At 40.8% G+C, this 24,761-nt stretch overlaps 1 protein-coding gene and 1 long non-coding RNA gene across 3 annotated transcripts; one reads left to right on the top strand and one right to left on the bottom strand.

Moving 5' to 3' along the window:
- Nucleotides 1-10,000: 10,000 nt before the first annotated feature.
- On the bottom strand, nt 10,001-11,201 carry LOC125306354. Its single transcript, XR_007195548.1, has 3 exons — nt 11,164-11,201; nt 10,619-10,685; nt 10,001-10,021 (listed from the first exon to the last, which is right to left on the bottom strand). It is a non-coding gene; the product is annotated as an uncharacterized LOC125306354 (long non-coding RNA).
- Nucleotides 11,202-12,797: 1,596 nt separating this feature from the next.
- On the top strand, nt 12,798-16,716 carry LOC125305861 (membrane-spanning 4-domains subfamily A member 8-like). Of its 2 annotated transcripts, none has more exons than XM_048260891.1 (7): nt 12,798-13,090; nt 13,746-13,956; nt 14,599-14,715; nt 15,014-15,070; nt 15,397-15,423; nt 15,763-15,882; nt 16,041-16,716. In XM_048260891.1, exons 2-7 carry the CDS (start codon nt 13,780-13,782, stop codon nt 16,095-16,097), a joined length of 555 nt encoding a protein of 184 aa, XP_048116848.1. In that variant the 5' UTR covers nt 12,798-13,090; nt 13,746-13,779; the 3' UTR covers nt 16,098-16,716. The 2 variants fall into 2 exon arrangements, with proteins under 2 accessions (XP_048116848.1, XP_048116847.1); XM_048260890.1 differs by having other exon boundaries at nt 12,803-13,090; nt 15,397-15,594.
- The last annotated feature ends 8,045 nt before the right edge of the window (nt 16,717-24,761 follow it).

Genomic DNA, 24,761 nt, shown 5'->3' with positions numbered 1-24,761 from the left:
AGTACTGCGCAGACTCACACTTAACTTCGTGACGTTAGCCATCGAACTGAATCTTGTAACTCATATGATAGATACACAGAAATTCTTCTCACACTTCCTTCGCCTTCAAAGTCATCAAAGTTAAACATTTATTTATGTATTATTATTAATATCATCCTCACCAAGTCGTGTTAATGTTGAAGCTACCATACATGATCATCTTCAAAACAGTCAACAAAACAAAAAAAAAGTTATAGCCTTGAAGCTAATCTTCTTTCCACTTTTCCCACCTACGGTCAATCCGTCAAAACCTCTGTAATGATTAGTGCTGTTTTAAAAAAATTAGGTTTACTTTTTTTATTATTATTAGGTTGCCTCTGTGTAATGCTTTACCAGAGAGGGTTAAAGCGAGCTAGTAATCAAGGATCTTTGGCTTTACCTTAACATACGATTAGGTGTATGCTAGGTTTTGCTTATGAGTTACCGTCATAGACAGTAAGGTGGACTGAGCTTCTTATCCAAACAATACGGTTATCTCCCCACGGGCGCCGAAAGAGAGATTACGTCAAAGCTAGCTTCTCTCCAACCGAACAAGCTAACCATTCTTCTTACGGGTAACCAACGTTACGGACGAGGTAGTGGAGTCTGTTTTGCCTTTGTAGTGTTTATGTGGATTACACAGAAGCTACAATATCGGCACAGGATATATGTTATATGAAGTTATGGTATTTCAAAAAAATCCTAGAATGAATGGACTTCTATGGGAGTTAGCAGAGAGGTGGTCCCTCCAGCCTACGTTGATTCTTCTACTTCCGGGAATTCGCCTGCCCCCTTGGGGTTAAGTCATTGAGAGACCTTTAGGAAGTGACGTCAATTCCGGAAATAAGTACATAATTTACTTTACTCTTTATGGAGAATACAGCTGGAAAAAACGTGTTTTCTTTTACAGTTCATGGAAAAAATAGTCACATTAGGTAGAAGCCTTTTATTATTCGTAATTCACATTTATTTATTAAATATTACATTACATTACATTACATTTGGCTGACGCTTTTTTAACCAAAGCGACTAACAACATGGTAAACAGTAAGTGTTAGAACAATTCTCACAATTTTAGGACAGTTTAAAAAAACATTAGAGTACAGTAAGAATAAGTAAGAATAAGTGCGTCGGTGAGTGCTGTTTTTAACAGTTACTTGTCAGTTTAAAACGGCTGGTGAGTGCTAGGATCAGTAAGACTTGTTGTAAGTGTTGCTATGAGAGTAGATGTTCTCTAAAGAGCTGGGTCTTCAGGAGTTTTTTGAAAGTGGAAAAGGATGTCCCTGCCCTTGTAGGAACTGGCAGTGTGTTCTACCAACGAGGAACAACAGATGAGAAAAGTTTGGATTGGCTTGAGCGCACTGGTGGTAGAGCTAGGCGCCGTTTAGCCAGAGGAGCTTAGCCCGGTCTGGAGGTAGTGTAAGTCTGTATGAGGGCATTCAAGTAGGTGGGAGCAGAACCGAGACTACTTTGTAGGCAAGCCGCTAGAGACTTGAATTTGATGCGGGCCGCTATAGGTAGCCAGTGTAGCTGGATGAGCAGCGGGTAACATGTGCCCTTTTGGGTTGGTTGTAGACCAGGCGCCACCACGCTTCTGGATCATCTGAAGTGGTTTCACTGCGCAGGCTGGGAGACCTGTCAGGAGGGCATTGCAGTAGTCGAAGTCGTGAGATGACTATTGCCTGAACCAGAAGTTGGGTAGCATCTTGAGTCAAGTAAGTCCTGATTTTCCGTATGTTGTAGAGTGCTAAACGGCATGACCGGGCGACTGAGGCAACATGATCTGAGAAGTTTAGTTGGTTGTCGAGAACAACTCCTAGATTTCTTGCAGTCCTGGTCGGTGAAACAGACAGGGAGTCAAATTTGATGTTGATGTCGTGGTGTATGGTAGGTTTAGCTGGGATGACCAGCAGTTCAGTCTTTGAGAGGTTCAGCTGGAGGTGGTGTGGCTTCATCCATGTAGCTATGTCTGAGAGGCAATCCGAGATCCGTGCTGAAACCAGGGGGTCGTCAGGTGGAAAGGACAGATAGAGCTGTGTGTCGTCTGCATAGCAGTGGTATGAGAAGCCGTGCGAACGGATAATCTGTCCCAAGGAGGTGGTGTAGATAGCAAAGAGGAGGGGGGCCCAGCACTGAGCCCTGGGGACCCCTGTGGTGAGATGGTGAGGTGCAGATAGCTGACCAAGCCATGATACGCTAAACGAAAGGCCCCTGTGAGGTAGGATTCAAACCAGGAGAGAGCAGAACCGGAGATTCCCATGTCAGCGAGTATAGAGAGAAGGATACGGTGATTAACCGTGTCAAAGGCAGCCGATAAGTCAAGCAGAATGAGTACTGATGACCGAGCGGTCGCCCTGGCTTCTTTTAAGGCTTCTGTTACAGACAGCAGAGCCGTTTCGGTAGAGTGGCCGCTTTTGAACCCAGACTGATTTGGATCCAGAAGGTTGTTCTGTGAAAGGAAGTCAGAGACCTGTTTGGAGACTGCTCGTTCAATGCCTTTGGATAGGAAAGGCAGTAGTGAGACAGGGCGGTAGTTCTCGACTTGAGCAGGGTTGAGAGAAGCTTTCTTAAGTAACGGTGTTACCCGGGCCATTTTGAACGCTGTTGGAAATGTGCCGGAGGTTAGCGAGGCATTGATCACATGTGTGATAGCTGGAGCGATGGTCGGGCTGATGGATTGAAGTAGGCTCGTAGGTATAGGGTCCAGCGAGCATGTGGTAGGACGGCTGCATGTCAGGAGTCTGGACACTTCACTCGGAGAGAGGCGCGTGAATGCTGAAAAAGATGTTCCAGCAGTCCCTAGAGGTTGTAGGAGTGCGGTATCTGAGTCAGATGCGTTGAGTGGGCATGTAGAGAATTGACTGCTGATTGCCGCCACTTTGTTTGTAAAAAATGAGGCGAGGGTATCTGCAGTAAGGCTGGATGGAGGAGGAGGCATTAAATAATCGATCGCGACTGACTGTCCACGAGATCTGCCAGTCAGCTGGAAGGAGCTTGTGATTCACGCATAGGGACTCACGCCAGATACTGCGCGAAATTTTGGTTTATCTCATGGATTATCAAACCATTGTAGGCATACAAGTTATCATTATATCACATCAATTAAGTGTTTTCTGTAGGCTAGGCTACTGTGTGACATGCTTTAGGCTACAGCATATAAATCAACAATAGGCCATCAACACGTTTGCAGTATCACTGTTGCAGAAATCACATACAAGAAGGCATCCTCTTGATTGTACATTTTTATGGAAGCATATGAGTAGCTTTATTCAAATGAGAATGCAATCTGCAATATGCAATTCAAAAAGACATTACATTATGCAATTTAATATTGCAATTTGCAATAATATCCAACAAATTGTATTTTAATCTGCAAAGTGACAATGAAATCCTAAAATCAATTCCAATAATTTTGGTTAAAAAATAGAATAAACATGGATTGAATTGCATTCCATTTTGCCATGGCAATTCATTTTGCATTTCAATTTTCAATATTCAGTTTCATACGACGGAGTATTAGGGCCACACATGAAGGGAAAAAATATTTTTGCCATGACGAGATTAAACTCAACATGTCGACTTTGAAGTCGCCATGTCAACATTAAACTCGACATTTTGAGAATAAAGTTGAAATGTAATATCGACTTTAATGTCGCCATGTCGACATTAAACTCAACATTTCGAGAATAAAGTTGAAATATCATGTCGACTTTAATCTCGACGTGTCGACATTAAACTCAACATTTTGAGAATAAAGTTAGTTTGGAGAGAGAACGACCACCGACGATTGAAAGGGAGGACGAATGAAACAATGCAACAAGTGCAACAATGATTCAGAGTGTTCCAGTGCAACAATGATTAGACATAGGCCTATATCAGGTGGACAAAACATAGAACATATTAACTTACGTTGCTCAGCCAAATACTTCCTTATCACGGAGTTACAGGCGATAAATGGTCAAAAGTAGCCTAAACGTCATAGCGTTTTTTTTTATTTATTGTAGGCCTATTATTAAAGTGTTGTTTTTCATCTAAAGGTTCAACTTCATGCTTATGCACTAGAGGCATACTAGGCGCTCTCCCCAATCCTAGACTTTCACGTTGCTTGTTTGTAATGGATGCAAAACAGCCTATTGCTGAATGTCTATGGAGGGACGAATTAAGCTGTCCTCCCGACCACCCCATGTAGGCTAGCCTACATGCACACATATGCACACAAAGTGCATAAATAAAGTGCATGCACACATATTCTCTCACGGGATCAAAATAGTATATGCTTAGGCTATACCTGTGTTTCTAGCCTCCTATATCGAGTTGCAGGTGAGACATGGAAAAGCAGTTTTAGAAAAATGAGTTTTGCCATGTTATCCTGGAGAGTGACGACCTGTGGGTCATGAAGGGCAGTTATTTGGATGTGCAGTGGCCTTAACCACGTAAAACAGAGTGAAATAACATTTTGTATAGAAACATTATATCATTGGATATTTTTCTAGCAATTTAGCCTAAACGGCATAGTGCATGGTATTTCCATAACCGCGAGACAGCACTTCACGATGACTGCAATGAGTAGTTAACAGACAAGACGCAATCTATCTGAATATCTGCAATCTATCTGAAATAACACCTATTTGAAGCCCATTTTTCTTTTATGTAACATATTGTGTGTTAGTGTAGGCTACATAGCTTAAACTGTGTAGGTATATGTTTAAACAGTAGGGCCTATTAAATGAGTTCAATGTCAGCATGTCGACTTTAAAGTCGACACTTCGAGATTAAAGTAGATATGATATTTCAACTTTATTCTCGAAATGTCGAGTTTAAAGTCGACATTAAATTTCAACTTTATTCTCGAAATGTTGAGTTTAATGTCGACATGTCGACTTTAATCTCGCCATGGCAAAAATATTTTTTCTCTTCATGTGTGGCCCTAATACTCCGTCATAGTTTCATCATTTAACTGTCAATTCGTTTTGCAATTTAATATTTAAAGTGCAATGTAGGATTGCATTTTAAAAACATATTTGGCAAAACTGTCAATGCCAGCTTGAAAAGATTTTGGATTATTTTGGGCAAAACGTTTTGCCATAGTTTTGAGGCATTTTATTCAAATGGAAAAGAAATAGCTACCCTCATTGATTGCATTGCACTTTGGTCACGCTCTTTGTGTTGCAAAATTCAAATGGCCATTCAATCTGCCAAACGCATTGCAATCTGTCAAGTCACTCGTCAAGGCGGGAACTAGGCTACGTCACTTCCGTGTTAACATCTTCTTACCCAGTTAGCGTTTATATATAAAATTAAAATGGAATGCAATTCAATCCATGTTTATTCTATTTTTTAACCAAAAGTATTGGAATTGATTTTAGGATTTCATTGTCACTTTGCAGATTAAAATACAATTTGTTGGATATTATTGCAAATTGCAATATTAAATTGCATAATGAATTGTCAATTGCATAATGTAATGTCTTTTTGAATTGCATATTGCAGATTGCATTGTCATTTGAATAAAGCTACTCTTATGCTTCCATACATTTTTGCACATTCCAACATAAGGAAGCAGCATGAGGAAACTTGTCGTTTTTCTGCCTTATTTTCTAACTACTTTTACGAGTCTGCAGTATCACTGAGTACAGCTGTTACAAGAGGGTCTGGCGTCCCATTGTTATGATGCACTTCCTGCGACGCGGTCATTCGTCTCTAAATTGAGTGCTGCTGTCACAAAGGGAGTGCCACAGGGGTCTGTTCTGGGGCCCCTGCTCTTCATCATCTACCTCCTCCCACTGGGAAATATCCTGAGGCAACATGGTGTTCAGTTTCACTGCTATGCTGATGACACCCAGCTTTATATGTCCACCAAACCGACTGCCTCCCTTCCTCCTGCTGCGATGACTGCCTGTCTGCATGATATAAATCTGTGGATGACTAACAACTACCTGAAACTGAACAGTAACAAGACTGAATTACTTGTTGTTGGCTCAAAAACAATGCTGGCAAAGATGGAAAACAGACTCTCCCTATCTATAGATGGCTCCAACATTGCCTGCTCCACCAAGGTGAAGAGTCTTGGTGTTATACTAGACAGCACACTTTCATTCACTGCCCATATTAACAGTGTGTCTCGCAGCGCCTTTTTCCATCTGCGCGACATCACAAGACTGCGCCCCTCCCTCAGTCAGCAGAGTGCAGAAGTACTTGTAAACCTATGTTACATCCCCGCATTGATTACTGCAATTCCATCTTCTCTGGCATTCCACAGAAATCACTCCACCACCTACAAATAATCCAGAACTCTGCAGCCAGGATAGTAACAGGCACAAAGTCCACAGGCCACATAACACCTGTACTGTTGCAGCTACACTGGTTACCAGTTACCCAGAGAGTCCAGTTTAAGATCTTACTGTTGACATATAAGGCCCTGCATAACCTTGCTCCCAATTATATAACCCGACCTCTTAGAGAGCTACAGCCCTTCCGGCCACTGCGATCCTCATCAGCTGGTCTGCTCAAGGTGCCCAAGATGAACCTCAGCACCATGGGAGAGAGAGTTCTCCCACACAGCCCCAAAGCTATGGAACTCACTTCCAAACAACATCAGGCAGTGTGAATCCACTGCCCAGTTTAAAAAGGAACTGAAAACATATCTCTTCAGACTAGCCTATGGACTGTGATATGGCTAAATGGACTATATATATTTTTCTCCTTTTTTGATATATATATATTTTTTTTTTTTCCCTTCTATTTGTTTTATCTGTAAAGCGCCCTTGGGTGTCCTGAAAGGTGTTCTTTAAATAAAATGTATTATTATTTATTATTTAAATGGCTTAACTCCCTCTCAGTTTGCATGGACGTCACGTTCTGGCTGGTAACCATAGGGAGGGAAAGTAATCTCATCGCCATCTAGTGGTTGCGTTCCTAGAGTTTAGCGGAGTGGATGGGATTTTTTTTTTAGAAAAAATATATCTCGGTGCACATTGGGATCTTAATTGAATGCCTTCCATATGTTAGGCACTGGGGTCACCTCTATTGCTTCAAGTGGTCATACCTTATTTTTAGGATCAGTTGAATTGTTTTGAGTTTTTGTCGTAACACGGTGATAAGGAACTACAGCTGCATGTGACGTCACATGTTTGGGCGCTTAATCTCTAACTGATCAATACACAATTTGCTTAACTGGCTTAACATATTTTTGTAATAACGGAACGTGATGTAAACCGCGTGGTGATAACCTTTATGTCAGGATAACTGGATAGCTGTAAGTGTTAAGTGTCAATGCTAACCAGGCTAATAAACAAACCATGCTACCGTGAGTAACGTTGAAGGGTAAAGTCACGTGACTTCTTTTGTAGTTCGTTTATGAAACAAAAGGAGCAATTTCGATTTTCTTAAATAAGGCAAAATAGGGTCTGACATTTTCACAGTTAGAATATTATTACTGTATAGACACTGAAAAATATTTTTGGTGGATAACTTCACTGATTTGGCTTGACAATATTTTTTTTAAAATAGGTCTATGGGACTTAACATTGGAGCTGCTCTTCGATAGGAACGCACCCACTTGGGGCGCTGGTTTTCACTTTCCCTCCCTATGGTAACACAGCACGCGCGGCCATATTGGCGATACTCGGTGAATGAACTACAATGGAGTATTATGCACTTTGGATGTGTTACGTGATTGTAGCCGTGTCTAAACAACGGAAAAGCTCATCAAAATGCATCTAAGATGCCAACCCAGATAGCAAAATGTATTTGGGTGGATCTGGGCCGGATTCGCAAAACGGACCTGGGCCGGTGTCTTTTGGCACAACAGGCCAATACCGTTCCGCATCCATTTTCATGATCTGGCCCAGCTCTGAACCGGATGTGTTTTTTATTTGGCGGATCCGGGCCAAATGTGCAAATTATCGTCATGATCTGGGCCAGATAAGTGTTCGATAGTGGCGATTGCGGCCCTTATTTGGGCCAAATGTGCACTTTATCATAATGATCTGGGCCAGATCCGGACCAGATGAGTATTCGATGCCGATTGCGGCCCTTATTTGGGCCAAATGCGGACCAGCTCATTTTACGTCTGGCACCCATTTGTACTATATAGTCAATGTCACTAACAAATCAAGGAGTTACAGTATTTGTTCAGAATTTCAAGCTTTAAAAAGTTAAGATTGTCAAATGTATAAAGGATTACTAATAAAGCTTTTTAAACCGTAACATCCAATACCCCTAGTTGAACTCAGTAGCCAGTAGTTTGATCATGTATATTGAGTGTTAAATTATCAACATCTTGGAATAAATTATCTAAAAAATCAAAACCTTGTACTAATGTATTTCAGAAAAAGAAGCACAAATTCAAAATTTTACTTACTTTTATTAAATTTCATTTATCACACACACTTTCCCTCTCAATTTATTACACACACATATGTAGCATGCACTGGGTGGTGGGTGGATCTTGTCCTTACTGCCCCTGTTGAGACAAGAAAGGCAAATCAGCACACATGACAATCCTTGGCTAATGCTTCCTTTACAAAAAATGACATTACTCAACATTATCAAGATAGTTAATGATTTGAGTTGAATTTGAGAATGAATGATTTGTGATGCAGTGTGTAATGCTTCCACTAGATTGGAAATGTAAAAATCTTGTTTGAGAAAGATGACAAGTCTTAGTCTTGGAACAAGAACATTTGAAAAATGTGAAAATGGAGGGTACAAATTAGAAGACAAAGTGGAACGCCTATTTCTATCCCTGTTCAAACAATTTAAGCAAAAAAAAACAGCGTTCCACATTCAGCTTTTTAGAGAGACAGTTATCTTTGATTATGAGTGCATCACCGGGGACTCAATTTCCAAATGACGATTGTCCGTCATACCTAACGAGAATTTTAATCCTGATAACACCTTTATGTAATATATTTTGGTTTTTGAGTTTTAAATGTCAGAAACATAGGCTAAACAGTGCTACAAGACTTACACTTACCTTACTGAAAGGCAGGATTGCAGACAGGGCACGCCAATTCACGCCAGTCCATACCTCAACGCCGGTCCTGGGGCTGAAGACAGACATTTTATTAAATATCTTTTATTTTATATCCCTTATATTTTTCTGAATGACTGATATTTATGACAGCACACTTTATGCAGATTAGCCTATAGCCTAGGCCTACTATTTTTTATTACAACTCTACCTCTTTAATTCAGCTGTCTGGTTGAAGCCTGGAAATGTTGTAAACAAAGTAGCATAGTTGGCTAGTTTAGCCTATCATAGTCTACTGATTGGACTGTTCAGTTTCCCCATGTGTGTTGAAGTTTCAAGATAATACTTGTTCTCCTTGGGACAGGCCCTTTTGGGAAACATTGGTATTGAGATGATCAGTCAACTTCAATGCAAGAGTTTTAAACAAATATGTGCAGCAATGATAGCTAATGATGCTAAAAGCGGATTTAATAGTAATTTAGCTAGTCGCCTTCTATGCGTCCTTGCTTTCAATGATTGAATGTTTTATTTAAGTCGCAATGTTCATTGAGCAGTTGAGGGAGGGAGAGGGAGAGAGAACGGGGCAAGGAGAGGGGGTTTACTTATATAATGTTTGGTAAAGTTGCACACATAGTCTACAATGAAAGCAAGGAGAGGTATGAAATTATTATTTATTTATTTGTTTTGGACAACGTAGACTACCGATAAGTAAAAGCGGGAGATGTGGGTTGCTTTTATTGCCGTAAGCTGCAAAGCAGTCGCGTGAAACACTAGAAAGGGCGTGTCGCGATTCTGCCTTTTCACACCGGGACACAGTATCGTGGATATGAATGTCGCGATTTCGGCTCGAATCGTATATCGTTACAGCCCTACTGATAACACCTTTATGTAATATATTTTGTTTTTTGAGGAAATATCAGAAACATAGGCTAAACAGTGTTACAAGACTTACACTTACTGAAAGGCAGGATTGCAGACAGGGCACGCCCGATTCACGCCACCTCAACGCCGGTCCTGGGGCTGAAGAGACTGGGGAGGAGGGAGAAGGCATGATTCATTCGATACTTGGATACCCGCCTGACAGTATAAAATCGTTATTTTAACATACTAACACGATCTCACAACATAAATAACTCGCCAACATCCCAATTGCTCCATTGTTAGGGACCTGAAACCGGGTCTATACGGCTCTGTAAATTTTCATGGTGGAATACGCCGAATAAGTTCGACTAATCGCTGCAGCACTACAAAGAATCTGTCACTGTTTATGTTATAACTAGATTGTAACTCTGTAAAGTGTTTTCCATTGCTGCTGCTTCAGTTTTCTCAACCACGATTACCACGAGTTTGAAAATGCTCCCTCCCGCTATGTAGTCAAGATGGCGCACGCTGAGGGCGAAAGATTCTAGAGTGAAATATGTATCCAGCGTTCCACGCTCATCTTTTAGAGAGACCGTTATCTTTGATTACGAGTGCACCACCGATTCAATTTCCAAATGACGATTGTCCGTCGTACACAAACGAAATTTTAATCCCTGATAACACCTTTATGTAATATATTTTGGTTTTTTGAATTTTAAATGTCAGAAACATAGGCTAAACAGTGCTACAAGACTTATCACTTACCTTACTGAAAGGGAGGATTGCAGACAGGGCACGCCAGTCACGCCACCTGAACGCCTCAGTCCTGGGGCTGAAGAGACGGGGGCGGAGGGAGAAGGCATGATTCATTTGATACTTGGATACACGCCTAGACTGCTAACTGTATAAAATTATTATTTTAACATACAAACACGTATCTCACTACATAGAACACATCTCAATTATTTTCTGGCTTACAGAGGATGCGGTAGCGTTAAGGAATCAGGCTAGCATGCTAGCCTGGAAATTGTGAGTTAAAATCTCAGCCTAAGTTGCTCTAAGGGAGACTAGCCCTGAAGTAACAAGTAAATTGACCAAATTAAGTCGCTTCGGATAAAAAGTGTTGCTAAATTAATTTGTACATGGCTAAAATTAACATTTCATTAACCCTTGCTTACCCCAAAAGCTAACGTTAGCTAATTGTCCAAGATCAGTTTAAAGTAGCGTAAACGTCAACAGGATCCATTAACATTATATGAAAGCAAAAATAATGTATTTCATTCTAATATAGTTGAAGCAAAGAGGCTTACCTGAAACAAATCAAACGAACTCTTATTTTCACTAGCTCGTGGTTCACCAACCTCCTCCGTTAACGTGTAACTCAGCTCTGGCTGCAGTAAGGCAGTCGACGAAATCGTAGAACTAAAAATTAAGGCTTGCTTTCACGACGGGCTGGTCAGATCAGTTGTGACTGTGCTTCCCGCCCCCTGGTGTCTGATCCGGGTCAATGTCTCCATCACGACAGTAAAACAGAGGTGACAGTTACACGGATTTGCCAGTTTGAAGGCGGAGTCTGTCCGGAGTCTACTGCTATCTGGGAAGGCATACAGGGCAGGACTTGGACCACAAGAAAAGGCGCGATATTTCGAGAAATTACAGTTTATTGGCTGCGCAGATCCATATGAGTTGGGTGAGGGAGACGAAGTACCAAGTTCAACCACAAGCGCCCTTTCCTCTGATAACTTCTGGCATTATTTTCTTTTCTCCCTGTTTTTTTAATAACTTTTGGAAGTCGATAGATACCTACACCAAATGTTTTTCTCAGTCTGACCTATTAGCACAACACGGCAATAATTAACCATTGTCCTTGACCTTGACGATGTTAGGGATTTACTTCAGTGCCTAATGCTTTCTAATGAGGCGAGTATCTCCAATATGGCGACGTCCAGATCTGATGACACGCCGTGCAAACCCCTAATATTAATGGTAAGCGACCCACTGAATCTGACACAAAGTTTTGTTTGACTGGCTGCGACACAAGATAACAACATTGACGCCAAATTGCATCTATACTCGAACACGACATAGTCATACTTTCCATTAATAACACATGACAACATCCAAAAACGTGTTAAAACCAAGGGGGCAGGCGAATTCCCGGAAGTAGAAGAATCGACGTAGGCTGGAGGGACCACCTCTCTGCTAACTCCCATAGAAGTCCATTCATTCTAGGATTTTTTTGAAATACCATAACTTCATATAACATATATCCTGTGCCGATATTGTAGCTTCTGTGTAATCTACATAAACACTACAAAGGCAAAACAGACTCCATTACCTCGTCCGTAACGTTGGTTATCCGTAAGAAGAATAGTTAGCTTGTTCGGTTGGAGGGAAGCTAGCTTTGACGTAATCTCTCTTTCGCGCCGTACGGAGATAACCGTATTGTTTGGATAAGAAGCTCAGTCCACCTTACTGTCTATGACGGTAACTCATAAGCAAAACCCATAGATATATCTATGAGCAAAACCTAGCATACACGACCGTATGTTAAGGTAAAGCATTACACAGAGGCAACCTAATAATAATTAAAAAAAAGTAAACCTATTTTTTTTTTAAAAACGGCACTAATCATTTCAGAGGTTTTCGATGGATTGACCGTAGGTCGGAAAAGTGGAAAGAAGATTAGCTTCAAGGCTATAACTTTTTTGTTTTGTTTTAGCATGACTGTTTTTGAAGATGATCATGTATGGTAGCTTCAACATTAACACGGCTTGGTGAGAATGATAATGATACATAAATAAATGTTTAACTTTGATGACTTTGAAGGCGAAGGAAGTGTGAGAAGAATTTCTGTGTATCTATCATATGAGTTACAAGATTCAGTTCGATGGCTAACGTCACGAAGTTAAGTGTGAGTCTGCGCAGTACTGGGGGGACCAACTGAAAAATCGTTCTATTTGACTCAGTGCCCTCCCATTGAAAACGACGGAGTCTGTTGGTCCATTTCTTTTACTGTCTATGGTTAAAACGCCGTGGTCTTCTACTTTCTTTGACAACAGTTCATTCACGCTTCAGCAATAATGGGCGCGCACGACATCCTCCGTTTATAAATATTCACGCTAAACTCCGCCCTGGAAACTCAGAATCTCAGAAACCATATCGGTAACACCGCCATTGTTTCCTATGGAAGTCTGACCTAACTCGCAGTAGAGTGATTTGTTGACGCAATATCAAGTAAGTGTAACATAATTATGTTTTATATTGGTGTAACTTGTTGCTATTTTTCTCAGTAGGCAAAATCTAACTTCGTGTTTGTTACTTTCACTTTCTCTAGGACATGGTTGGGTGGGTGGGTGGCTAGCCGATGTTTATATCTGGCCTACGATTTTCACTGTATTTGTCCTTATTCAATGTGTGTAGTTTTATATGGACAGCTAAGCTGGCTGTTTCTGTCAACAAGCACCTGAAGATGAGCGCACTAACAATGTAGTCCTAGTCTTAATGTCCGTTGGCGGCTCGGCTCGGATCACTGTGTGCCACTCGGCTCGGCTTCAAGTCGTTATAAAAGCGATTTTTAGCTTCCACGTTTTCCTAAAAACTCCAGCCTACGTGCAGTGCAGTGGCTGCACAAAATAAAAATGGAAGGATTTTCGGTGAGCACAGCACACGTTTTGGTAGGCTACAACTGAAGCACTCCTCTTCAGGTGCTTGACAGCGATGTCAACGAACGAACAGGAAACTGATTTGCCGACTCCAAGTAGTACACAGAGCCCATACATTGACACCCATACTCGTAAGGCAAGTAGGCCTAAGCTAATTATTTGGGATGATGTAAAAGGACGTGTAATGAATAGCCTAAGCAATGTGTTGTTTGTTTGTTTTGTTCTAGCCTACTCTCTCAACCACTCGGCCAAATTATCAGGATGTCAGTGACAATGACCAAGGTGGAAGGGGTGACTGTTTTAACGGTGACCAACATCAACCCAAAAAGTAACTGGCCTTTGCTGTGTCAGATACTGGGGACGCTCTGCTACAGCCCAGCATGCTCTGTATCTCACAAACTCAGGGGGCTTCTTGGAGGAACACAATCTGCACTGGGGGTGAATTGTTTTTTCTTTCTTTAGAAATATTGTTTTCAGAGTAGGCTAATTCCTGTGGCACACATCACTACGAAACGTGATGAACTCAAATTTACCTGAAATTAGGCCTACCCCTGAAAACATACCAAAACCACTTAATTTATGTTATTAAGTGGTCATTCATTTAAACAGGCCCTTCAGTTTACCTTTAAATGCCATTTTAAGGTGTGACCCCATAATCTACATTAAAGGTGTCAAGTCAGGGGTTCCCTTTGTTTGTTGTGATAAAGGGGTAGTTATGGACACTTTAAGTATATCTTAATTTTATTTTAAGGTGTTAATTCAGGGATTCCTGAATTCAGGTAAATTCTGTAGACTTTCCTCCTTAATCTATGCACGTTTCTACTTAAAAACTACTTACTGGTAATTATAGAAGGGTTTTAATGACAAAAGTAAGGCATTTATAAGGGGTGAAATTAAGGGGTGTTTTTTCATAGTGCATGCTGCTCAAGTATACTGATGGTTGTGTGTTGGAGGATGGTCCTTTAAAGATGAACTTTATGACTTTAAGACTGTTAAGATTATTAATATTCAGCTAATGTTGAGGCATTTGTACATTTCATTATTATGACCCACTTTATTACTCTTTTTATTTATTCACAGACAATTCAGATCATGATTGGATTGCTAAACATTGGCTTTGGAGCAATATTGCATGCATCATATTCGACATATAACGTTGTCACTGAGTCCGGGGCTTCATATTGGCTCGGTGGTTTGGTAAGGCTATTAGGTCACGAAGATTGTAAGACCCCCAAACTTCATATCTGAAACTCTAATTCAGTGAGTTAAGATATGAATCTTGAACTGACACTCAACTGTTTAAAAACAGCACTCACTGATGCACTTATTCTTACTGTACTCTACCGTTTTGAAAATGTGCTAAAATTGTTGAGAGAATTGCTTTGAAACTTAACTGTTACCATGTTGTTAGTCGCTTTGGTTAAAAATGCGTCAGCCAAATGTAATGTAATGTAATGTAATGAATCTAAAATCTGTCTTATTATATCCTTTTCAGTTTATTCTATGTGGTGTGCTATGCATTCTTGCAGAGAAGTGTCCAAGTGCTTGTCTGGTAAGTTTTATTTGAGACCAGGATAATTGTATTCACTAGGCCAAAAATACAAAAGATTTCTTTGATTTGTGAATCAAGCATTCTTTAGATCTACTGTCTATACCACATATATGGCTACCTATACCACATATATGGCTACCAATACCTATATGTTTTAAGTGATATAAAACATAAGGTTCTCTTACATCAACATAATATTAAAAATGCACAACTTACCTTGTTATCAGTGTGTTACATTGATACCATCTCTGATTGATCAGCTTGACCTTGCTGTAATTTCATTGTTTAATACAGGAATAAGTTTGCGATTTTGTATTTTATTACAGGTTTTCATAACTGGGTTGATGAACATTGTAAGTGCTGCCTTTGCTGTAACTGCCATTGTTCTATATGCAATTAATGTTGGCATGATATGGAGGCCCTTCTACAGACAATGTGATGGCTACTATGACTACTATGACAGGACACCACCACCCCCATCAGGAAATGTTGATATCTGCAAAACATATCTAGCTAAATCAAAGGTATGTTGATTTCCCCATTAATGGTCTTTTTGAGCATGCACTGCAGTTTTAGCATTATGAATGCATACAGTAGTAAAAAGCAGCTGGATTGCCACTCCCTGTATGTATCGTAAAGCACACAGTGTTTGCCACACACTTCAGAGAAATAATTGTCCTGTGTTTCCATAGGTCATGTGGGAAGGAATGGGCATCATAATGATCATCTTTGCAGCTCTACAACTCTGCATTGCCATCAGTGCCAGTGTCGTGGCATTTAAGGCTGTTTGCAAGAGGGACACACCTGTGCAGGTATGAGAGCAAAACCATTAGCTGACAGTTATTAGCTGACAGTTATTAGCTGACAGTCGCTAAAATAGATTAGATTGTTTGAGATTTGTAGAAGCATGAACTGAACTGAATTGACTGGTCTACTTAATATACTCTATGTTTGTGTGTTGCTCTTGCAGGACCCTGAGCTCAACAAGCCTCTTGTTGATGAAGTCTTGTCTTACCCCACAGTTTAACACGGCCATTTCAAGCCACATGCATCACTGCAATGTGACTCGTCATGCAAAATGAGTTGGCTAGTCATGAATATTTTGATTTTTAGATAATTTTAAGATCATCTTTAAGTATGTTAAAAACCTTGTCACAATTAGATACAGGCCTGGTGTGGCTACAGGTTTGGACAAATAAAGGCAGGTTTCAGTTTTTTTGGTTGTATAAAAACCTCTTGAAGCCCACCAGATTGCTTGCTTCAGCTTGTTCTATGCTGCTTAAATCATGTTTAGAGTAGATGGCACTGCTTAAAAAACACATTTTCCACTGATGAAAGGCAGGCAGGCAGTGTTAGCCAGAATTCGTAATGTTTAAACTTCTGTCAATATGGACATGGTATATACATTGTTAGATTAGTTAGATTCTCCCCAACTCAATCAAAGTAGTCTACAGTGTCTGTCTGTGTTTCTGTCTCTGTCTGTGTGTCTGTCTGTGCGAACTTCAGAGTTCTATTACTCAATGATTTATACCGTAATCATTTTGATAGTAGACTCTCATCTTTGCCAAGCAAAAGCTTTGAGTGAAAGAAAAAAGGCCTGGAAAAAGACTTTGGCGATTGAAGCAAATAAAAGCCTGGGCTATTAATCAAGTTCTTACTGTTATCAACTATACAATGTAGCCTGGCTAGCGCCACCACTTCTCAATGAGACGTGGTCTGGGAACCAAACGTTCATTTGAAAAAAATGCCCAGATCCGTTTATTGGGTTCCACGGAGGTCTATCAAATGCGTCTGTGCATAGCTCATCATCGTCTTGCTTTCCCCCCTGTTCTGTGATTGGTTCCTTATCTCAGGCGAAAATTTGCTCCATGGTCTCCAGGCTGCCTTAGCAGCGTGAATCAAATCGCGCGCAAGGCAGCATGGGAACACCCAGGCTATATACAATGATCAACTTTATACATTTGTCAAATGAGCCTTTTAAGATTGTCATTACATGTATTGATTGTATTTCATTGAATCATAGTAGCAGAACCCTCTTTATGGGCATGATGAGGGCATGGGGCATCGCTTTGCGAGGTCAATGGTCGAGTTATTTCACAATTACCCTCTTTTGACTTACAGTAATGGAGACAGACAAACTGAAGTTATGTACCACATGTTGCTGACAAAAATCAACAATAAATTGTTAGAATCTAATCCATGTTAATTATTGCTTATTGATCTGTCAACAGATGAAGTGGCAGTGCCCTAATGACAGTTATTTTTTCCCTGTTATGTTTTGAACTGGCACAAGGTCTGTATAACATTAACATTATAATGTTAAGTAAGGGAGTTTTTCCTTGCCCCTGTTGCTCTTGGGTGCTCCTTGTTGGTGCCCCCCCCCCCCAATCCCAATCCTTCCCCACCTTTCTTATGCAGCCCTTGCCACTTAATCTACTAAACCCCTCTTCTACTGCACTTTTCTGGCTGACACCAGACATAATTTCACTGCATTTCTTACTTCCAGTAACTATATGCATGTGACCATAAACTTCCTTGTATCGTTGTACATTACAGTGGGTTTAAGGTTAAACTGAACCTATACCTTCAGTGTATACCCAAAAAAGCATCCTGTGGGAGGATTGTGTATTCCTATTGTAACTAGGCTACTTTATTGTGCTGGGTGATGCTCACCAGTGAGAAGGGGGTTGCATAATGTAGACATGAGATTTGGTATATCAACTTATGGCCACCTTACTCCAAAGAACTTGGACCAGATTTGGGAAAGATTCTTGAAAGATTGTAGTCTTTTAAAGCTGAAGTTGGCAAGTCTGACAGATTGAGGGGACTTAGCCAAAATTTTGAATGTTTACAACTCTCATGCCCCTCCCCCACTATCACCGAGCACCCTCTCATCGAGTTTGTGCTCGTCAGTGCGCACCAGACTGTGATTGACAGTCAGATCTCACACAGCCCTGCTCTGATTGGACCAGAAGAACCGGGAGCTGTGGATTTTTGCAAAACAAATAACAGGCTCTAGGTGGAGGTAGAAGTGCGGGTTTGTTTTTAAAACTGGCTGATTTATGTTGTTCTGTCGGAGCATAGTGTCGGTTTCAGTGAATATGATAAAAAAAAAACTAATGCCCCCCATTCAAGCTTTACTCAAAAGACTCCAATCTTTTATGAATCTTTCCCAAATGTTGCCAAAGTTGAAGGTTGAAATTCTGTTTTGGTCGTTTTTGAAAGTGAATTGGGTGTGCCTGTGACGTCTAATCATTGGTCTGGCACACCTGAAATATTTTCTGCTTTCACGGCTATGTAGTAGTCAACAAAAACCAACCGTAATAGCTTATCATAACGAGCAAAACATTAATAGCTTACCTTGGACACTCATTAGGCTACATGCATGGTTGAGTGTTTGTTAACTCTGTGAAGCCACCCATTAGGTCCTCAATGCACCCACGACAGTTAAATAGCTTACTGTCTTTTGAAAGATTGTTGGCAGAAAGTCTGGAAAGAATGGCCCGCCGTCTTGCACAGTAGCCTCACATTGCACCCGTCAAAACGCAGCTTGCGCACATTATGGACTCGCCTTTGGAGTCTGATCTGACTGTTTGCACGGCAAATTAAGAGTGAAAGTAAGTGCTGGTTACTCCTGTCCCTCACTGATCGAGGTTCTTGATGTCTGTCCAAAGGATATTTTCCCAAACATTAATAACTTACTTCGGCCAATCGGTTACACAGTCTTTGCTAATCAATAAACAAAGCAGTTCACGTGTTGAATTGACTTATAGGTCTATAAAACCCATCTCTAAAATAGGAACTGAATTTGTATTCTGCCTTAAAATAGTTTATGGCTTATTTTTTCCTACTTAGATCTTCATTTAAGTTCGGAAATGAATCATGGTGCAGCCTGAAAGTGAATTATTCTTGCGAGTAACCTAGGCATATCGTATTTTCATGTGCGGTTTTTGATTGTCATTATGCGATCACGTTAATTTTTAAAGCACAATAGGCACAATTTATATTTTCATGTCATTTGCATCCCAACTGTCATGTCTCTCCTCACTTTCAGTCGGTTCTCACAGGCACACCTTAATCATAATCTCTGGCTATAACAATAACGTTCAAATTAAATGGAGTATCATAACAATAATGTTCAAATTAGATCTGCTGCATAGTGGAGATTTAAAGGACCCAAAAAGTATCATCCTTGCATGTAATATGCTGTTGCTGCATTTTGACATTGTAAACGTTCGGAAGAGTGAAAACAAAAGCAGTTACAGTTAACACTTAATGACCTACTGTAATGTAGCAAATGTCGGCGACTTAAGTGTGTGATTAGATAAATGGCCACTGGCAGATGCAATAGGTAAATAGATATCTTTGCGTGTTAGCACAAGCAGTAGCCTGTAGGCCATAAAGGCAAGTGTGTTTGCCACTTACATTTCTATTGTCTGACACTTCAAACTGCTGCATGTGCATCAAGAAAGGTCCCGCCTTAGACCATGTTAATGGCCAATCGTAGACTAGGATTTGGGGGTGGCACCTGGGGTGGCCAATTGAATCTCAAGGGTGGCCTGTGCCACCCGGAGCCACCCCTCTGCTCAAATTGAAAAAGGGGCTCAAAGAATACGATTTTTAAAAATATAATATGTCAACATAATTTAGCCTAGGTCAATCTTTTAAATTATAGCGACCCATATTCAAACAAAATTCAATAAACCACATTATATATCATTGTACCCCAGGTGAAATCTATTTCTATTGTGTGTGTGTGTGTGTGTGAGAGAGAGATCCACTGCCTTTAGTGGCTTTCTTTCTGTGTTTGTCTCCTGTCTTTATGAGGCATCTTCACTGCAAAATTCATATCATGATTTATAAAAGAAAACATATTGCACAATTAAATGTGTAAATGGCAACGTGAATTGACATTACTCTATCTTCTAATCAGCTTTCTATAGCTGTAGCTCATAACTATAGCTTTGTCTTTGACAGAAGCTGATATAGCATTCCTTAAGATTCTTTTTCTCTGAATATAGGGCTGGGGCCTCATTACAGAAACTTCCTCTGAAATACTTATCTCAGTTTAGGATGGACTACATTTAGGGAAAAAAATCTTATCTTGGGATAGGAATTCTCTATTAAGCTGTCAAAAAAGTATGTGCTGATCAGCTGTGCCCGGTGCTCCACTAGATATTCACGCTGTCGGAGATTCCAGCTATATGGAAAACATCTTGTGTAAAATCCATAATGTGAATAAGGCCAGATGGGGTCATGTGGGGTCACGCTTTCTTAAAGTATGTGCTGATCAGCTGTGCACAGTGTTTCACTACATATTATTCACACTGTGTCTGTCCCTGTCTAAGATTCCAACTATATGGAAAGTATCTTGGATTGTGCCAGAGCACTAAAAGACCTTAGACCTATTGCTCTCACCTCATACATCATGAAATGTTTTGAGTGGACTGTTCTTGGGCATTTAAGGAAACAGGTCTGTGCCTTACAGGACCCACTCCAATTTGCATATACTGTAATGAGGGAGTAGGTACAGACGATGCCCTTGTCTATCTGTTGCACAAGGTGCACAGTCATCTTGAGCTAACTGCTGCATCTATCAGAATAATGTTCTTTGACGTTTCCAGTGCTTTTAATACACTACAGCCACATATTTAAGCTAGGAATCCAAAGGTCCAACTAGTTTCTCCTCTGGGGAATTAATAATGTTATCTATCTATCTATCTATCTAAAAATTCAATTTATTTGTCTGCTACTGCCTCCCAAGGGAATATAGGCTACTGTTACCAAATACTGGACAGAAAACACATTAACATGAAAAATTCTAGGCCTTACTAGCAACATAACGTTTTGAAAATTATGCTTTCCCTTTGACATTTCAAAAAGAATGAGAGCTTAGCTGTTTAGATGAAAACAAAATTAAGTGATAATGCTGTTGTCAGGTTGTTTTAAAATCACGTTTTTTGAAAAGCCACAGCTTCAAATTTAGCTTAGGCCTACAACCAAAAGATTGTTTTCAGAAAAAATGCACTATGAGACGAGATAAAATAGGATATAAACGGTTTATTTATTTTCATTTATTTATATATAATTTGAATGGTTAGGCTAATGTTCCTCAATGTTGGAGGAGAGGAGACATTGAGCAAGGTAAGGTAGCCTATAATTAGACATTCGCCTGACATTCAAAACATAGCTAGATCTAGCTTTAATTTCAGTCGTATGTCTAATATCAGGCTAATCAACTAGGGTAATCTAGTTTGACTAACATCAAAATGGGTAATCAACTTTACGCCGATTCATTTAACACATCGGTCATCAGTGTGCATCATGCAACTAAAAGTTCACATCGATGTGATGTAAACTGACCGACCAACGGCCATGTTTTTTAATTTTTTTACATAAATTATTATTTTATAGATTATTATTAAATGTTCACAGCTAATTGTACTAATTTTCAAAATAGTTATCCACGGGTCTTAAAAGGGCACTTTGGACATTAAGGGAAAAAGGGGCTGGTGCTTTAGCACAGCACCCTTGTGAGCAATTCAAAAAACAAAAATGGGTGTGAACTTTCTCATCTCACAATCTCATGCAGTCACATATCAAAAACATCATCAAACCTGCCTTTTACCACCTCAAAATCATCTCAAGAGTCCGGGCCTCCCTGTCGGAACCTGAAACGCAATTCCCTCCTTCATCACTTCGTCTGGACCATTGCAGTGATGTTTTGTCTGGTCTGCTCAGCAGGACCCTTGACTGGCAATTTGTTAAAGTGATGGTTCGGCGTAATTTCACCCTAGGGTCCTTTGCACCATGACCCCGAGCCAAACACCCTCCCAGAACCTGTTTTCCCTTGGTCGAGCCCTGGTCGAGTAGCGCTGTCAGAAACGAATGAGTTTCTGCAGGCGTAATGGAACCAACTTTTATCTCGTAAATTACCCCACTAATAATGCCCTGAATGGTACGAAACTTCTACAGTAGGCTATGTTCTTTACTCATAAAACGAGGCATTGAAAAGTTTGTAAGTACACCAGGAGTTTAATTAAATAACACTTGCCTGATGGATGCTACTATCTGCTACTATACTGCTGCGTTGACGTTACTTCCGTGATTTGGGAAAAGTCCTGGCAGGAAGCATGCATAAGGATGTAGATCCAGGAATGCACTAATATTTTGTTCGTAGTACCAGTTTGCAACAATTATTAGTTAACACTAAGTTGTAAACACTTCGGGAAAAAAAATATTAAAAACGGGATATACCAAAAAACGTTGATGTAATCGCTTCCTGCTGATATTCATTCATTTATCCTGGTCATTGTAAGTGCCATTTACACATGGTATATTTTTTCAGGACAGTCTAGGCTACCCAGATCTTGCATTGATTTGATTTTGATTTTTAAATAATACAAAGATAAAAAGCGTATAGAATTCTTACATTTTGAAATGTATCTCACCCCAGCTGGACATGACTTTCATGTATGTGCCACACTGTCCTAAATCTGGCAATATAAGAACCATGGTGGAGGGAGACTTTGGGGCTGAGCAATTTACAGACATGTGGTGTGCACCTTACAGAAATAAATGCCATTTTTTATTTAGTGATGAAATGTAGTGACACACACACACACAGATACACAGGCTGACACAAAAAACATTCTAATTGATGTCACTAGTCAAAACACAACTGACACAAAAAGGCACATCATTGCACCCTATATTTGTGTAAATGTTTCCAGTGTATAAAACTTGCAAAAACAAAGTGCACACACATCAGACATGTGCAATGACACTCCACATGTGAGTGCATTGTTAGTTTCCGAAATGGCACGAGTCTCGGAGCCACACGTCCTCGGGCCTATCATGGCCGCTTGCTGCTATTTATTATTATGACCGCCGCGCAGCAATTTTGTGTCAACGATTCCTTGGACACTGAAAGACCAGGGGCCTATTGCACAAAAGCAGAATTAAGACATCCGGGATAAGTTACTGAGCTGCGCTCAATGAATCCAAAACAAGAGCGTACAGGCTTAATTGGTTGCACAAAGACCAAGCCAGGATGAGCAGACACGGATTCATCAAGCCAGGTGAAACCCATCCTGGATAAGTCTTGCCCACGGCTCCCTCAAATAGACCCGCCACCGATCACAGATTCACTATGGCAACTAGCGGCTTCATTGCTTCTTCTACGGTGTGAAGTGGGTAGCGATAGCCTTTTTACAACAGCAACAAACAGCAACACCTCTGTTTAGGAGAATATTGCAGCTAGTGCCGCGACCACCACGCGCGAAATGGTTAGGCACTCCCGTGACGTCATATTGTCGCATGACAGGTCAGGAATGGTGTATTTAAGAGTTAATTAATGATCACAAATGTTTAAATAATGACAGTGGGTCTAGGTATATATAGGTAGGGCCACTCATTTGATATGTTGCGCCACCGAGTTAAAATGAAAAAACAAAAATGAGGCATTGTAATTGCAGGTATCTTTGGCTGACAGGTTCAAAATTGCACAGAAGTTGAAGTGTAGGATCATCATGACACCCTCTGAATGCATGCCACGTTTCGTGGAATTCCGTTCATGGGGGACCATACAATAAATTAATATGTGTACATTTAGTGACTGCACACTACACATGCACTCATGAGCACAGGCAAATGCACCTACACACACACACACACACACTCACACATAAACACACACAGTAGACATGCAGGTGTGGCAAGTGGTATGGTTGTTAGGGGCTTTGAGCCCAGATATATTTGCTGACTACGCCACGATGGGACTTGCACCCAAAGATATCACACACATCAGTAACCTTAACCCTATAAGGCACTCAGGTTCGTAAACTGAATTGGAGACGTGGTTCCATAAAGGAAATCAAGCTTTTATTGACAATGAACAAACATGTTGCACCAACACACATGGATGCGCATACACTGGAAGGGGAGAAGGATAGCTGAGGCTTACCAGTGGGAGGCCAGGGGGTCACCCACTCACACGTGCGCAATCACTCACACAGGAAAAATATGGTCACAACAAGTGAAAAAGAAGGCACGGCACACAAAGACACGGGGTATCTCACCACCGAAAGGGACGCTGCACCTCCACCTTGGGCCTCAGCTGCACCTCCACCTTGGGCCTCAGCTTGGGCCTCAGCTACACCTCCACCTTGGGCCTCAGCTACACCTCCACCTTGGGCCTCAGCTGCACCTCCACCTTGGGCCTCAGCTGCACCTCCACCTTGGGCCTCAGCTACACCTCCACCTTGGGCCTCAGCTCCTGGGAAACAGAGAGGAAAGCAACACAAGGTTAAGGGGACCACACACACACACACACCTGAACAGGTTAACACAAAATACAATACAGGCCAGGGACCTTGATGGCCCTGGCACTAGAGATCCACAGCTATAAAAGGCCTCCGGCTAGTGATGGGTCATATGAACACAGGACAAACACAAAATACAAAAACTTCTCAAAACGAGGCTGCAGACACTGAGGATCAGCAGCACTATGGAGGGCCTCCGTCAGTGGTACAATGAGATGAGATGTAACATAAAAGGAATGACACAGTAACACAATCAAGTAAAAGGAGCCAAACGCTGTCACACTGTGTATCAGCAGCGCTACACAAATGGCCTCCTTCCAGTAGCAGACATAGAGAGATAACTGACAAATTCATAAACAAAATGAACA

This window comes from Alosa alosa, chromosome 13 (assembly GCF_017589495.1).
Source record: "Alosa alosa isolate M-15738 ecotype Scorff River chromosome 13, AALO_Geno_1.1, whole genome shotgun sequence".
Classification (NCBI taxonomy): Eukaryota; Metazoa; Chordata; class Actinopteri; order Clupeiformes; family Clupeidae; genus Alosa; species Alosa alosa.
This window is presented reverse-complemented; position numbering and strand designations above follow the sequence as displayed.